This window comes from Prionailurus bengalensis, chromosome E2, assembly GCF_016509475.1.
Source record: "Prionailurus bengalensis isolate Pbe53 chromosome E2, Fcat_Pben_1.1_paternal_pri, whole genome shotgun sequence".
NCBI lineage: Eukaryota > Metazoa > Chordata > Mammalia > Carnivora > Felidae > Prionailurus > Prionailurus bengalensis.
The window spans coordinates 15,611,226-15,628,016 of NC_057352.1; the positions used below are offsets into that span (position 1 = coordinate 15,611,226).

General features: G+C 60.4%; 1 protein-coding gene across 6 annotated transcripts in view; it reads right to left on the reverse strand.

Moving 5' to 3' along the window:
* The window catches only part of ACTN4 (actinin alpha 4), a 71,028-nt gene that overhangs the window by 1,475 nt on the left and 52,762 nt on the right, over positions 1–16,791 (reverse strand). Inside the window, exons 8-21 of one of the 6 annotated variants that reach the window (XM_043598997.1) lie at positions 16,438–16,523; positions 13,369–13,461; positions 11,491–11,721; positions 10,753–10,900; positions 7,360–7,510; positions 4,732–4,840; positions 4,420–4,560; positions 4,163–4,345; positions 3,922–4,056; positions 2,993–3,172; positions 2,138–2,284; positions 1,211–1,291; positions 838–903; positions 97–255 (exon numbers count right to left, since the gene is read on the reverse strand). In XM_043598997.1, coding sequence (XP_043454932.1) covers positions 97–255; positions 838–903; positions 1,211–1,291; positions 2,138–2,284; positions 2,993–3,172; positions 3,922–4,056; positions 4,163–4,345; positions 4,420–4,560; positions 4,732–4,840; positions 7,360–7,510; positions 10,753–10,900; positions 11,491–11,721; positions 13,369–13,461; positions 16,438–16,523 — 1,910 coding nt within the window. The remainder of the gene's footprint in view (positions 1–96; positions 256–837; positions 904–1,210; positions 1,292–2,137; positions 2,285–2,992; positions 3,173–3,921; positions 4,057–4,162; positions 4,346–4,419; positions 4,561–4,731; positions 4,841–7,359; positions 7,511–10,752; positions 10,901–11,490; positions 11,722–13,368; positions 13,462–16,437; positions 16,524–16,791) is intronic. The other 5 variants (XM_043598996.1, XM_043599002.1, XM_043598998.1 and 2 more) reach the window with 5 other exon arrangements.

A 16,791-nucleotide genomic window follows, 5' to 3' on the forward strand; every position in this document is an offset into this window, starting at 1 on the left:
CACCGGCTCTGCCCAGCCCCCCTCTCCCAGTCCTGGCTGCAAGGGCCCCTCCATGCCGGGAGCCCGGGTGCCCCCGGGGTTTCCTTTCCTGCTTACCTTGTCCCCTGCCAGGACCTTGAAGGAGGCAATGACTTGGTCGGCCGTGTCTGTGTCGGTGGTCTCCCTTGACATGAAGTCAATGAAGGCTTGGAAGGTCACGAGGCCGCTGTGGTTGGGGTCAACCACACTCATGATGCGGTTGAACTCAGCGTCACCCTGCAAGGGGGAGTGGGGTGGGGGACAGGCTGCATTGGAGCGGGGCAGGGCCCGGCCTAGTGGAACGGAGCCAGGAGAGCAGGGCCACCTGCCGTCGGCCCGTGCCATCAGCCCGCCTCCACGGGTTCTGGCTCCCCAGGCCAAGGGCCCACTCGCCCAGACTGGGGATACGCTCCCTCTGTCCTCCCCACCCACGTTTTTGGGAAGTGGGAGTTGGGGAACGGATCAAACAAGTCTACTGCTCCTCAGCCCGAGGCTCACGACTTAGCTCTGGAGGGTAGGGAAGAAAGAAAGAAAGAAAGAGAAAGAAAAAGGGGAGAGAGCCAGAGGCCTGACCTCCTCTCTCCGGAGACTTCCAGAAAAGGAGGTGGGCAGCTCAGGGAGTCATCGGAGAGACCCCAGCCCAGCAGAGGCAGCAGAGGAGGAGGCGGTGAGGCCGCGCTGCTCTGGTGGGGGAGTGTCCCCGAGGACACGGAAACTCTGGAGGCGGTGAGGAGGAGGGGGGAGGCTGCGCAGAGAAGAGGGGGCAGAGGAGTGGGGGAGGAGAGGCACAGCAGCGAGGGGGAGGCAGAGGCTGCATACCAGGCTGTATCCTGTGGAGATAAGCAGAGCCCTGAAGTCATCGGAGTCCATGCTGCCTGTCTGCTTCTGCTCGAGGACGCAGGGACAGCAGAGGAGGCCAGGCCCAGAGTAGGCAAGAGGGGCCGCCCCATGTGCACAGCAGGGAAACAGGACAGTGGCGGGAGCCGGGGAGACAGAGGTGGCCCCGAGAGACCAGGTAAGGGGGAAGGTGTCCAGAGAGACACAGGGCAGGGAGGAGGCAAGAGAGCCGGTGAAATGGCACACACATGGCAAGGGGTGGAGTGGCGAGAGGGAGGGGGGAGACAGAGAGAAGGAGAGAGAGAGAGAAGAGCAGTTAATGCCACAGTCCGCTGGGGCCCAGGGGGGCGCGTACCTGCCGGTCATTTTCCACGTCGTAGCCCAGGCTGATGAGGCAGGCCTTGAACTCCTCCGGCCCCAGCGCCCCGCCGTGGTCCTGCCGGGCGTCCGAAGGCGGGTGTGTGCGAGGGGCGGTGTGGAGACCAGGCCGGCAAGGAGACGCGGGGAGAGGGGCCAGGGTCACATGCAGAGGGCGGGGGGAGGGGGAACACATCGGGGGGGGGGAAACACAGAGTTAGAGGTGAGTGACATGGACAAGGTGATGGCCAGGGACGGTGGAGCGGGGGGAGGGCGGTCAGAGGCCTCTGCCCAAGGCCTCGGCCAGAGCAGGGGTGGGAGCTGAGTGGTACAGAACTGAACACTGAGTCCTGGGGCTCCTGGGGCGGGGAACAGGGTGCTCTCCTGGCCTCCAGGATTTGGGGTGGGAGAAAAAGATTACACTCCATCCTGCTTGGGACACCAGGTCCCCGCCAGACAGTGCAGAGCTGAGCGTGCACCTCGTGATGCGCGGGGCCCAGCAGGGCGGGTGGGGACTGCAGCCAACTCAGGCGCTCAGGGCCTTCCTAGCGGGCCTGCCAGACCAGACCTGAATTTTCAGAATGCGCTGTGTGTGCGGGGGCCAGGTGCACGGTCAGGTCTCAGATCTCGGGTGTGCCGGGACCGAGTCCATCCCAGGGTCTCATCGGCAGGTTGGCGAGGACGCACGGCCCCGGGGCCAGGACTTGGGACCCCCCCCTTCCTCATCCTGAGGAACCCTACCTAGGCTGTGGGTCAAGGTGACGCACCCCTGCACCCCCTCTGCCGGCCATGGCCCTGCCAGCCCGCTGAGTGGTGACTGGTACTCAGCACTGTGAGGTGAACGGACAGATGCAGAGACGGTGGGGGCAGGATGGGACGACGACAGCAGGGAGGGAAGACGCCAGGGGCAGAGGAAACCGCTCACCTTGTCGAAGTGGTTGAAGGACGCCCGGAACTCCTGCATCTGCTCCTGGCTGATGCCCTTGGCATCGCGGGTGAGGATCTGGTTCTCCACCTCGTTGATGGTGCGGGCGATGGTGGTGAGCAGCTGCTCCCAGCCCACGCGGATGTGCTGGGGGTGGGGCGAGGGGATGACCACGGCTCAGGCCGGGGCGGCCTCCAAGTCTACCGCAGCCGCGGCCGCCAGGGGCTTGGAACCCGGCCCTCCTCACACACGGCGTGCGGCCCGGAGGTGGGCCGGCCCTGGCTCTCCCAAACGCCCCCAGCCCCAGGCTCTCCTGCGCACCGAGTGTGCACACGGGGATACCGGCCCGGCACCGCCCCGTGCCCCTGCCAAGCGCTGGGGTCCTCCTGTGACGGAAGCAGTGAGGGCCAGGGCCCGGCACCTGTGCGGCATCCACGTGGAAGCCGCAGAGGTATGGTGGGCAGCGTTTAACCAGCTTTCTGGGGAAACACCGGGTTTCTCTGATCTGTGCGTCTTCACGGTGTAAAGTGTCACCGTGGACAAGCTCGGGCTACCAAGAGGCTGACGCTTCAACCCGGGCACGGCAAGCGGGTGCACGCGCCGACTGGATAGAACAAAACTGCTGAGCTCACAGTGGGGCAGGTGCTCCCCTCCCGGCTCTTCCAGGGGGCGTCCTGAGGCCGTGTTGTCACGGTGACGGAAGAATTGTGGGAAACCGAATTTTTAAAAATGTGTACACACTTGATCTAGTGTTTTCGGTCAGAGAAAAAGGAGAGAGAAAAAGTGGCAGACGTCTTTTCTACTCAGCGAAACCGTCTGGAATAAAGGCCTGGGCCGCGCGGCCGGCGGGCCTACCTCCATGGTGTAGTTGGTGTGCTTGTTGTCGAAGATGAGCGCCTCCTGGATGAGCTGGTGCTGTTGCTCGAGCAGGTCCAGATTCGGCTTGTAGTCCACGATGCTGCGCTCGTAGCGCTTCAGGTGGTTCAGCTGGTCCTCCAGGGTCCCGTTCATCTCGATGGAGATGCGCCCGATCTCCTGCATGGGACGGGGTGCTGCTGGGTCGGGGAGGCTCCCGGACGCTCGGCCACGACCGGCCCCGGGGGCGGTTTCTGGACCAAGGCTCGCCATGCCCAACCTCCGCACTCCCTCCACTCCCCGTGAGGCCCAAAGATGGCAACTGTTCACAGTGAGAGGCAGGGGCAGGATCTGGACCCGGGCCCGGCCGGCTTCAGAATCTGTGCTTCTGAGCACGAGTACCCGAAGCGTGAGTTCCCACGGTGGCCACGCAGCCCCCTCCCAGCATGGTGCCTGGCGTGCGGTGAGCACTCAGAAGGCACACCAGGCACACCCAGAGCTGCCGTCAGCATCATTACAGGCTCCCTGGGCCGGGACCCAAGGGTCACTGGTGAGCCCGCCATAGAGGTCTGTGCTCGGACCGCCCAGCCCGAGACACCAGTGCTCGTAACGGGGCCACCACGGAGCAGCGCCCTAAGCATCTGCTGAGGCAGTGCCAGGGCTGTTTCCACCCCCTTTCGGAGATGAGAACACCAAGGAAAAGTTACATTGTACCTGACCTCCTGGTCGGCGGGCAGGGCAGGGCCGAAGCTCAAACCCTCCTCCACCTGCCTCCTCCACCAAGATTCCCTCTGGCTGGTGCTGCCACTTCCAGCAACGAAATCACTGACTCTCCCAATCCTGAGGCTGCTGTCGCTCCCGGAGCGGGAGCCCCGGCAGACCCACCAGGGAGCCCCGGGGACCTGCGGCGAGGGGCGCCGGCTCCTCACCTCCATCTTGGTCTGGATCCAGGGCCCCACGACGTTGGCCTGGCTGGCGAACTGGCGGCGGAGGTGCTCGTTGGACTGTTGCTTGCTCTGCTCCTCTAGGAGGGCGTGGTCCCGCTTGGGCACCAGCTGTTGCACCTGGGGGAGGGCGGGGGGTATGAGCACCAGCAGTCGGCAGGGGGTGGGTGGGGGGGGGCCCTCACCCGGCCAGCCCTGCCCTGGTCCCACCAGCGAGCCTGCCCACCTTCTCCCACTTGGAGTTGATGATCTGCGGGGTGACGGTGGTATAGGGGTTACTGCCCGACAGTTTGATGTGGTTGCTCTCGGCGATCCTCTGGGCCTCCTTGTGGATGGCCAGGATGGCCTCCCGCTCCCTGTCGGCATCTGGCAGTGTCGACTTGAACTGGTCGTGGGCGGAGATCAGGCCCTGGAAGGAGAAGGAGGAGTGAGGGGCAGCCCGGGCCCTTGGAAGTCCTACAAGAAGCGCGGGTGGGAGCGGACCTCGATCTCCTCGATGGTGTGGACAATGAACATGTCCTGCAGGTCCTCCATGGCACTCTCCATCCAGTTGTTGAAGGGGGCTGCCCGCTTGGCATACTCCAGATGCAGCTGGTCAATGGTCTCCAGCTGCTTCTCTGTTTTCTGGTATACGGGGCAGGGAAGGGACAGAGGTGAGCGGGTGGATGGTGGTCGAGGGTCCCGAAGGGTCAGAGGATATTCCCTCAGGGAGCATCAGGGGAAGCTCAAGAGTCCAGGCATTGCCCACACCCTCCCCCAGTCCTGAGAGTCTCGGGGCACGTCGCCCCTCCTCACCTCCAGGGCTTCCCTGCGGCTGTGGGTCAGAGAGCCAAGGGCGTCCCACTGGTCGCAGATCTTCTGGCACCGGGTGTTGACATTGTGGGAGTCGTAGTAGTCCAACTCACTGCGGGGGTGGGGGTGGGGGGTGGGGGTGGGAAAGCATGGGTGATGATGACACCCAGCAGGGGGCAGTCAAGGCCGTGCTGGGTCCGGCCCTCCCCCTGGTGCGGGGGACACGAACATTTAAGGTGATCAGCCTTCAATGACCCCGCTAGCCCATGCCCCTCCCCCGGGTAGGAGGAACGTAGGAGGGGGTAACAGAGGGGCAGCAGGGGTGGGGGTGGAGGGCTCACTACACACTAATGCAGAGGCCCCCAAAGTGTGGCCCCCAACGAAGCTTGTATCTAATTGCTTTGTTTGCTTGAAAAAGTCTAGCAGAGCACGCTGGTTAAAGGATGGGTGCCAAATTCCCTCGGTTTGAATCCTGGCTCTTTGATTTTCTACTTGTGTGACCGCGGATGTGTGAATTCCCTATTCCGGATACCTCAGTTTTCCCATCTGTGAAACAGGCGTGGGGATACCGTGGAGATCCAGTTACCTAGTGCACATAAAGTGCTGAGAGCAGTCCCTGGTACCCAGTAGGTAAATGTAGCAACAGCGATGTGAAAGGGGTTTATTCATTTAAAAAAATCTTTTTGGTTATTTATTTTGAGAGAGAGAGAAAGACCTGGGGAGGGACAGAGAGAGAGAAATCCCAAGCAGGCTCTGTACTGTCAGTGCTGCTGAAATCCTAAGCTGAAACCAAGAGTCAGATGCTTAACCAACTGAACCACCCAAGCTCCCCTAAAGGGATTTATTTTATTTTAATGGGCACTAAGAAAAAATGGATAATGAGCCTGCGATGTCATTCTAAGCAACGAGTAACATACGTAAGAAAAACGTGGACTGTCGCAATAGTCCTTGGCCCCTCAGCCACCAGCATGGCCTCCTGCCCCTCCCATCAGGGCTCCAGAACCGGATCCTCTTAGTGGGAGGTTCCCAGGGAGTCGGGGTACAGGCAAAACCTTGGGGGCTTGATGAGGGGTGGGCAGCAGGGAACGACTTTGGGAGGAACGGGACATGGGATGGGGCTGGGGACCGTCTGGTGACTCTGACAGGCAGATGGGACACAGGGGCCAGAAGGGGCTAGGAGGGGCAACAAGGCTGTGCTCCACAGAGGGGTAGGCAGCCTGAGCTCTGGTCCTGTCTCAACTACTCCCCAGCAGTGTGACCCTGGGCAAGTCTCTCGGCCTCTCTGTGCCTCAGTTCCCCTTCCATAACATGGGGCTGCTGAAGGATTACACGAGCTGGTGCGTGTAGAGCGCTGAGTGCTCTGAGTTTTTGTTGCTGTTATTAACCAACGCTCAGCCAGGCTGTCTGTCCAGGCTCACCCTGGCCAGCACTTGGCTCTCTGACTCATCTTCGGGGGGGAACAGACAGCACCCCAAACAGTCCAGGGCCACCACGGTCCAGAAAAGCTGTCTCAGTGACCACCTGCTCCCCGGCTCTGGCTCTGGGTAACAGGTCCCACACAGCGTTCTCGGTGCCCACGGACTTACTCCAAGACTATTCCCCACCAGCTTGCAGGAGCTCGCCTGTCAGTGGTGGAACACGCCCACCTCCCATGACCCCTATGAACATCTCGCATGTGACCTCACTCTCCTCGACCTGGGTGTGCCAGGAACAGAGGCTCAACCCTAGAAGAGGCTGCAAGACCCCTAGGGTGCCCCTAATAGTGACCAATAGAGACTGTGTCTTCCCAGTACGGTGAAGGCCTCACGAGTGAGCAAATGGGGAACCCTCAAAGCAACTGGGCAGTGCTGAGGGCGCGAGTCAGGGAGGAAACAGGCCCTGCCTGGCGAGGGGCTCCACCAGGCACCACTGCTGGCCTCATAGGAGCAAGCAGAACTTTAGGGATGACCGGCAGGGTGGGGGTGTCTGCGGAAAGGGCAGCTCCAGCCAAGCATCCTATTTTTGAGCAGACAGCTATTTTGGGAGCCTTGCCGCCCCTCCAGGGCCTGCAGATTTTCCATGAAGTAATGGCCTCGGCCTCCCGCTCCCTGGGCCGTCCCTGCCGTTGGCCGCTGTGCTGGTGGAATAAGGCTCCATTCACCGGCTCTGGAGGTTCAGTGTACTAATTGTGTGCACAAGTTTATCTGACTGGGGCGGGGAACGGAGGGCAAAGAACCCGGCTGCCTGGAAGCTCGCACAATAAGTGTATTCTGAGCGAGAGAGGAAAGGGGCCTGGCAGAACAATGGGCTCTCTGTGCAGACCAGTCCCCTTAGGGAGGAGTGGGTGGCAACAGCGGGGGCTAGGCCGCCCACCACATCAGGGGGTGGGGGTGGGGGTGGGGGTCCTGGTTGGTGTGGCAGGCAAAAGGTAGAGTCTCAGGGACTACTACAGCCTAAGCAATCAGGAGAGGGCTCAGAGACCTTCTGCCTGAGAATACAGGTCCCACTATCCTCATCTGGGGTTAAGACAAGGTGGGCATCATCCCTTAAGGCCCTTCCCTGACATCTGAAACGAGACGGTGGGGGTGGAGAGGGCTGGACCTCGGGACGCTGCCCCCACAGTGGGGCAGGGACACGACGGGCCACACATACTTGAGCTCTTGGGCAATTGCTGCGATCTGCTCCACGCGGTCCTGGTGTGCGGCCAGGTCGCTCTCGAAGGCCTCGTGCTTTCGGATGAGGGCTTTGATGTCTGACAGGGTGGCCGTCTCGTAGTCCCGATGCTTCAGCATGGCCTCCTTTCCTGGGGTGGGGCAGACAGCAGGAGGTGTTCGGACAACAGGGCAGTGGGAGTCCAGAGGGTCGTCTGACCACAGGGAAGGAAACGGGGTACGGACCTTACATCCTGCCTCACTGGGGATGGTGCTGTGAAGGCTAGAAACTTCCAGAACCTTTTTCCTTGCCTTTTCAAGGGATCTCTAAGCCCAAGTATATCCTGGACGGAGCTAGGAGACACTGTGGGGCCAGTGGGTCTGAGACAGATATCCCAATCCAACCTGCGTGCTCCGAACTTAGGGCCCTTTATTGGTGGACCAGAACTGGACAGTGTTCCCACGGCTGGCAAGGTGGACCCATCTGTGGAGGGCCGACATCTAGAGAGGCGGCAGGGGTGCAGCCCAGGCCTCAGCAGAGCGAGGGAAGGGCAAGTGTGAGAGTGTCAGAGTTCTCCAGGGGCCCCACCCCTTGTGCCTGCCCCCTGGCACTTAGAGGCCAGGCTCCCTCGGGGTGGGGTCCTATCACACGGGCCTTCTGTGTGCAGTGAGGTGGGGCCCATTGTCAGGCCCTTTGAAGGAAGAGAGGAACACTGTTATTAGTCCTGGAGCCTGGCTAATTACATACCCCAGGACAGAAGCTCAAGTAAGTAAGCCCTGCAAGCGCGGTGCGGTATCGCAGACGTGGGGGGAGCGGAATGCCAGCCTGGGAAGGTGACTGGGACCCCCGGCTCCTCAAGGTGTTCTGCTTCAGGCAAGCCACCTCGGGGTACCCCTGGAGTGGCAGCTCAGAGCGGAGGGACGGCACGTGGCCTTTCCCCACCTGTCCCCTCATCTGTAAAATGGGGCCGACGGCGGTGTCCAGTCTCAAGTCTCAGTGAGGTGACGTTTGGGAAGGGCGGGCGCCGAACCAGCACCATCGCATCTCCTCCACCCCGAGGACAGGGCCTGGTGCTGGGGCAGGAGGCTTAGCCACAAAGGCAAGCTTGCAATTCCCTTCCCCAAACTGCTGTCTCCCAAGGGTGGGAACCACAAATAGTAGGTTACCGCTTCTCTGCCTCAGCAGAGTTTCTGCAACAGAGCTGGCAAGGGGTGCACGGGCGGGGCGGTGGGGGGGATCCGGGAGGAATGGCCCGGGGCCATGGATGCCTTGGATTCAGGCCACGGGGAAGCCACAGTAGGGACCCAGGGGCTCATTTTTATCTTTTCCCCCAGAGAATCCAAAACCCTCTGCAAAGCATCCACCTGGACCCTTGCCCCGGCAGGCCGTGGCGGGTGGTGAGGGAGGCACAGAATGATGGTGGCTCAACCCGCTCTCTGGGCCCATCCCTCCGGGGAAAGAAGGCCGCTACCGCTGGATCCCAGGAGTACAGAGGGGCCAGGAGGTCAGTCTGTCCTCCCGTGTTGCACAATCGAGCGGTTCAGGGGACAGAAGCTTCAGGTCTTGGGAACGAGAGTGGGCAAGCCCGCCTGGGGGCTCCAGGCTGACGCGAGGCGGAAGGCCAGATGCCAAAGCGCCTGCGGGGAGGCAGGGGTGCGACAGGGGCGTGTGGAGGCCGCTGAACCAGTTGGGCCCTGGCTAGGGGCTGAGCCAACTTCTCCTTTGAGTGAAGGCCAGTCCCAGTCGTTCCCAGGAAAGGAACTCTGGCGGGCCATCACACCCACACCCCTCGGCCTCGGGAAACCATCTTCCCAGAGCCTCCTGCGGCTCCAGGTGAGGGATTGAAGAGCTGATAACATGGGCCAAGGGAGGTCCATGGAGAAGCCACCTAGCGCCGGTGGGAAGACAATGGAGATGCAGGACATGGATAATGACAGGAGGAGAGAGCGGAGTCCAGCTGGGGAACACGGATGCTGTAAAACCCACTTGTGTGCCCAAGGGCCCCCTGACTAAAGAAATGCCAGGGTCGGCTGGCTCGTCAGTTCCCTGGGCAGGGACCTCGCCCACCTGGGAAGCCGCTGTGCTCAAGGAAGAGGCGAATGAATGAATAAATGAGCGGATGAACCAAATGACAACACCCCCCTCATCGTGGACGCCGCCTCTGCAAGGCAGAAGGAGGCAACGCCTGCATCCCTGGCCCGAGCTGGCTCTTCATCGTCTCCTCCGCATTCTTTCCCCAGCAGAGGCTGGATTAGGGTATTGCTCTGGATCTGGCAGCTGCTGCTGGAAAACGGAGGCCTGCACTGGTGTGAGGAGGGCATTAGTTGAACTGCAGCCAGGGACACGGGGGACGTAGGCCCAGGTCTAAGGATCCCGCAGAGTTGCATGCTCGAAGGCCGGCGGGGGCGGGTGGGCTCCGAATGGGTGCTTCTAGCAAGATCTCAGCATCTGGCCAGTGCCGGGGCCGCCTGCCCCACAGCTGGGTAGATGGGGGCTGGAGGAGCCCCCAGAGGCTCAGTGAGGGCCTCGTGGGGGACGGTGGGGGTGGAAGGATGAAACATCACACTGAGCAACACAAGAAGTGTGACATCAGCCAGGAAGAGCGGTGTGGTAGGGCACAGTCGGGAGGGAGGCGGCCAGAGTGGGAGGGCATGAGTCCCGGCTCTTGGCTTTCCCAGGCACTGGCCATTTTCCAAAGGCTTTCAGACCTCTGGGATTCGGGATCTCAACCACGGTGCGGGTCCTGACCGAGGGCCGGGGACGTGATGGGATCCCACACCTGGAGCCGGGGAACAGGTGGCTGCGGGGGAGGAGGAGCTCCCAGGGGGGGCGCAGGTGGTCAGCAAGCTCCATCTGCAGCTCAGGCAACAGAACTGAGAGGCGGCTCCCTGGCCTTGCCCTTAAGGACCAAGCTCAGGCACACAGGCCCAACCAGCACGGGCTCTTCAGTGTGAAGTCCACAGTCACAAAGGAGTAGGAGAGGGAAGGTGGGCGGAACATCTGAACACAGGTTTCCAGGGATGGGAGAGCCCACTCCCTTGCCCCGGCATGGCCACCATCCTCGGGGAGGACACGACAGAGTGGACAGGGACAGGGTCACTTCTCGATGGAGTCGCATAAAATTCGGCCGCATTCCTAGATGACAGCCTCCAATCATCCAGGAAGGGGCCCACCTGGAAGTAATCTCTGAGGCCAGAGCAGGGTGGGCGGCAAGGAGGACCTGGCTCCAAAGTGTCGCTTGCTGCCTGGGGCCGGGTGAACCCAGAAATGGCATTTCTGACAGGCTCGTCCCCAAGCAGCAGGAAAAGGGGGTCTGACAAACAGACCCAACAACACAGGAGGCGCTGTGGGTGCACACGCGTGCGTGTGCCTGAGGGAGCTGGGGGACCGTACCGTCGGTCCAGGCCTCGTGGATGGAGGCCTTCTGCCGGAACTTCTCTGCCAGGTGGTCGAGCCGCTCCAGCCTGCGGATCTCATTCAGCAGCCACTCCTCGTAGCCTTTCTCTGCCTGCTCCAGGTGCTGCCAGCCATTATTGATATCCTACGAGGACACGAGAGGACAGGGCTCACAAAGGGGCCAGGGATGCTGAGGTGAAGGCGGGCAGCAGCAAGGGGCTGGGGTCACCTCTATCCCCTGCTTTGCTGTATCCAGATGCCTAGACAGGCGCCGGCACACAGCAGGTGCGATCCAGTTTTTGCATTAAATGAGTAAGTGACAATGAATGAATGCCATGGATGGCGCTACGAGAGCCCGGTGACTGTCCCCTGAATACCATCCCTCTCCTGAAAAGGGGCCTTGAGCACATGGTGGTCTGGAATCATGGCCAACTGGGGGTCCAAAGTGAAATAATGCCACACAAAATAAGGTGTGGGTTTGGGGGTGGGTTTAAAATTCTAAGGAGTGATGGGGGAGGTGGACCGCGGTGAAGGGTCAAGCGGGCCCCCTACCACACCCCTGCACCCCATAGGCTGTGCCTCTTAGTTAAGAAAGCCAGCGCTGGCCCCGCGATAAGCCTGGGGTGGTACAGAGCCGCCCCTCTGCAGTTCTGCAGGCCACAGGCTGGCCTGGGAGTTGGGCTGTGCCTCCCGGGCCCCGGTGTCCCCCCCCCCCCCCCCCCCCCGGGCGCTCACCGAGACCATCCTGCCCTCGGAGGGCATGAAGGCAGGCCGGTTGCTGAGGCGCAGCTTGGTCTGCAGTGTGTTGAAGTTGATCTCCAGCTGGCACTTCTCCTGCACCTTGGGCGGCTTGTGGACGCGCCGGTAGTCCCGGAAGTCCTCCAGCTTCTGCTGCATCTCCTGCATGGTCTTCTGCGGCACGCGGTCCTCCAGCCAGGGGATGGTACGTCGGATCCACTCCAGGAGCTGTGGGCCCGCGACAAGCCTCAGGGTGCCGGGAAGGGCCTCGCCCCGCGCACGGGTGCAAGGGATATGGGTCTTCAGGGGCCCCGTCTCGGGGATCACCCCCGCTCCCCAGCCTGGCTTCCCCATGATCCCCACTGGGGATCCTACGGCCGGGAAGTACGGGGATGCACGCCCCCTGTGAGCCGCCGTGCTGTTCTCTGCTTACTTCCTGTTCGTGCCGTTGTTCCCGGTCTTCCTTCTTCTCGGATCTAAGGGGGCCTCAACTCCAGCATCCCTCCCATCACCTCCCACCACATGACCTCACTAGCGCCATTTCAGTGAGCTCAGCATCGTCTGAGAGAGACGTCTCACTGCCTCCTCGTTCGTGGGCCGTAAGCACATCAAGGGAAGAGCCCACCGCATGCCAGGCTTCCTCTAAGGAGGCCAGGGCGCCATGCACGGCCTTTCAATTTGAAAGCAAAATTGAAAAAAAAAAAAAAAAAAAAAAAAAAAAAAAAAAAAAGTGACGTGTGTTTTGATGAGCCGCTTGTATCTGTCATACAGAGTGAGTCCCGGGTATAAACAAGCAAACAAACCGGGCATTCTAGAAGAGTAAAACCAGCTATTGTCTACCGTAGATACACTTAAAAGAAGTGGTTCCCAAATGCCAAGTTCTGGCAAAAAGAAAAAAGCAAGGAAAAAGGTATCTATGTGTCTTTATATCTTGATGCAAGGAGCCAAATGCCCTTTCTTAGGAAGGGATGGGATCCCAAGATATAACCTTTTAACTTTTTCTTGGTGGTAGAAAGGATGGTGGTAACAAATGGTAGATTTTTCTTTTTCTTTTTTTTAAGTAATCTGCATACCCAACGTGGAGCTCGAATCACAACCCCAAGATCAAGAGTTGCACACTCCACCAAGTGAGCCAATCAGGCACCTTGGTTAGCCTTTTCTTTTAAAAATATCCTTAACTTGGCAAAACAAAAAGCTGGTCACTATAGTTTGGCTGTCAAATACTTTTCCAAATATTCCTGATCCATGAAACTTCAAAGTCTGGGAACCACTAGTCTGGAAGAGCAGTCAAACCATGGCTCTCGGGGAGCTTCAATGTTTTTGTTTTTTTAATATGGAAATTTTCAACCCACAGGAGGGAATCCAGAAGACAATTTACTAAACACCCACATTCCCAGCTGACTTTCTGGGTTCAGGCTCTGGAGTGGGACTGCCTGGGTTCAAACCCCGGCTCTCTACCGCACCAGCCGCATGCCTGGTGCTTGAGCCTCTCTGGGTCTGTTTCTCCGCTTGGAGAAGGGGTAACAGGAGTTCCCTCCTCCCAGGGCGGTTGTGGAGAGCACAGGGCCCGCCACGACAAGCCCCAGCCCTGTCACCGTGTCTGGTGGGGTGTTCAAGAACTCTCCTTGAGTACCTCTGTAAGAACCCAAGCTCAAGACGGAGGGAGCCAGGGAGCAAGGTGACACACCAGCCTGACCCTTAAGGCCTTGTGAAACTAGCCTGGAAGGTCACATACCGGCTTCATCTAGAAAGTGTCACTGCCATACCTGCTCGCCCCTCTGCAAGCTTCACATGACCTGCGGCCAAGGGTAACGAAAGGCGACCCAATCCTCCTGCTCTAGTGGGGCCACCAGGGGCGGGATGAGTGGCACTTACGTCGCTGGCCAGCCTCTCATAGTCTTCCATGAGGTGCTCATTCTCCTGGTTCACGGCCAGCACCTTGCAGATCCGGTTGGCAGCAGTCTCCGCCTGGGGCAGAGGAAGACCGCAGTCAGGGCCGCCTGAGGGCTGGTGACCCTCCCTCCTGATGGGCTCATCCCCTGGAAGCTGGCTCATCCACAGCCCACACAGCACTCCCCAAGGAAGGAAGGAGAGAAGCACAGCTCCAGCAAGACAGCACCCTGAGCAGCCATGTCCTGAAGGGCTCCGCCAGAGTCCCCATACCCTCCCTGCTAAGGCACCACCCCCTCCCTGGATAGCTGGGCCCCTCAGCCTGGACCCCGGAGGTGCTGAGGGCCGGAAAGCCCTCCCACTACGGGGAAGTGGATAAACAGGTCCTCAGGGAGGAAGGCTGGGTAAGGCTTGTGTGTCGGAGGGGACCTTAGCTAGGCCTGGCCCTGGAGTCTCGCCCTGGGTGGGAAGGTCCATGGCAGAAAGGCCAAGCACTGGATAGCTGCACGGTGCCCTCCAGAGAAGTCCGTGGTCAGTGCACAGGCAAAGCACACGTGTCCCTTTCCTAATTCCCCCCTCGGAGGTGGGTGTTGATGGCTCATTGGGCAGAAGTCACAATCCTGGGGGCAGAAGGCAGCCACGCTCCAGAGGGCAGGGAGTGGTGGAGACTGACCAGTCTCTGCTCAGAACTACAGGACAACGTCCTCCCTCATCCTGCTTTGGGGGGAGGGGAGAGGGAATGCAAGGAGTGGACAAGAAGGAGAGCAAGGGGGGCGCCACACGGGGAGAGGAGAGACCAGGTACCTTTCAAGAAGCACAGAAAGGGTCCAAGAGGAGAAGTTGAAACGGCAACAGAACAGGAACAGAAATAGTGAGGAGGGTCTACAGAGTGGCGGGGAAGGAAAACAGAGAGGCTTGGGGATGGCTCCAGACCCGCGAGCGGCAGGCACCGACGCCCAGCCTCTCCCATCCACACACTGCTTCTGGGACCGGCGGGGAGGTGAGTGGGGGCCAGCGGAGATTGGTGTGTGCGCACACGGGCACACACCGTGAGTCACGCCGCAGGACACACAGCAGCAGCCCCAGGCAGTGCTCCTCAGAGATGAGGTGCACAGGGGCCTCGGCCGATGAACATCCAGCCCCGGTGAGTGCAGGAAGCAGAGCTAAGGTCACAGCTTGTGGGGGGAGTCCCAGAGGTCAGTCCCTGACCGCTGGCTCGGAGACACAACGGGCACCCCGTGTTCAGACCCACCGTGCCGGGCAGACCCACGAAGGCAGGAGCTGCTAGTCAGCGGTGCTCTGCTTCACAGATGAATTCCCGGCACCCAGCTCAGGGCTTGGTATGTTTTAGGTGCTCAGAGTTGATGAATGAGTGAGTGAACAAAGGAATAAGGAGTAAATGCTTAGTGACTAGATATAAACTATCAGGAGGGAACAGTCATGCTTGGTGCCAGGCCTGGGGTTCACCTTGTATTTATAAAACGAAACAAATGCCAGAGAGCACTCTTATTTTAAGAGACAGGATGGAGTCCCCGAGAACAAGAAGCAATAATAAAAGCATCACAAGGCTGTCTTGAGACGTAAACACAGGCCGGAGGAAGCCAGACTCGGCGCTGGAGAAGCCTGGGGGCGGCACGTCCCTTGGTGAATGGGCAGCTCCCAACAGCTTCTCGCATAAGAGGGGCCCAGCTGCCTCAAAAACGCCCAATGCTCTGGCCTGAGCTTTCCTGCCAGTGTCCACTCCCACAAATCCCTCAAGGCTGCCCAGCCCCAACCACAGCGGAGCTCGGCTCTGAGCACAGGAGGGCGGTCCGGGCAGAAGGGGGGGATGTGGTGGGCTGAGGCTGGCTTGGGCCTGCAGAGCGGCGAGTCCAGTGGCAAACGTGCTGTCAGTCAGGGTCTGAGTCCTGGAATCTTCTGTGGCTGCCCGCCCCCACCCCCCTCCTCTGCCCTCCAGCAGAACACGCCAAACAGGAGCTGCGAGAGGCTATGAGAAGCTGTTTCTGGCCACGGGGCTGGAAGGACCATGGTGGGCACGGGCGGGCCCTGCAAGGCTGTTCCAACCACCCGATGATTTAGTGAGCACTTACGGGGCTCAGCGCTGTTTTAACTCACCCCGTGCCTCCATGCACTCGTCTCACCCTCCTACGGATGGGGAAACTGAGGAAGTGACACTTGGACACTGCCAAGAGGTGGCAGAGCAGGGTCCACAGGCAATAGCAGGTGCAGCCCCTGCCCTGTGACCTCTCTGAACTTCAGTCTCCTCCCCTTTTAAGTGAAGATACTGGCACCCACGCCCCGGGGGTGTGTGCAGGACTGTCCCAGAACCTGTAGGTGCAGAGTCCTTGGAGGACTGCCAGCACGTAGTAAGTGTTCAAGAAACAAGAGCTAATTTCTCCTCTTCCCTGCCCATTTCTAATCGGTGACACAAAATCAAGTCACTGGGAGGATACTACTGCCCAAGACCAGAGACCAGGAGGCAAGGGGAGGGCACACAGGTGCACAGGCCTCCAAGCAGGCCTCTCTCCCATGGAAGCGGACAGCCACTGCTGGGAACAGACACTTCTGATGCTCCGCTCCTGTCAGCGGGGCCGCCAGGGACAGGGGCCTGGCAAACTGGGTGGGCAGGTACAGGCTGAGAGGAGAGTCTAACCTGCTCATGCCAAGCCTTTCCTGGGGCATTTGGGAGGGAAGGAGCCCCAGTGAGATGCCAGTGCGGTGGGCAAGCGGCTGGGTGTGGATCACGGAGAGGGCAGGGCAACCGAGTGCCCGCACCGCAGCTCTGCTGGGATTCGACCGCCCAGAGCCGCTGGGACGCCACCACCCTCCTGGCGGGGGAGGGGGGGGGGACGTATTCACGGAGAGAATATCGGTGCCGTGTCCGCACTGGACTGCAGGCTCAATGGTGGAACCAGAGGCCCACAGTCACGAGACCCCGACCCAGGTCAGTCCCCATGCTGGGGCTCCAACCGCAAGTGGGTGGTGGGGACATGGGGGGACAGTGAGGGCAAGTCTGCAGGCACAGCAGCAAGGGGTGCTCCCGCCCCAGCTCACCTTCTGAGCCCCCGAGAAAGCGTGGTAGAAGCAGGACACGTAAGTCATGATGGCTTTCTCATCTGGCCTCAGAGTGCCTACAATATCTGCGCAGAGAGGGAGAGAAAGAGAGAGAGAGAGGCAGGAGAGAGTGAAAGATGCAGGGAGGGCGGCCGGGGCCGGACCCTAGGCTCATGCGGGAGGAACAGCGCTTGCTCTGGACTGGAAGCCAAACCCCGGCTCCGGCTGTGTGGACACGTATCGCTGAGGTTTTGTAGAGGGAAAGAGGGAAGTCTGAACAGGTGGAGTCCTTTTCTAACCAGACCTGGGTTTGTGACACGAGCTACTGGCAAAGGAAGGGGCGTCTGGGTAGCT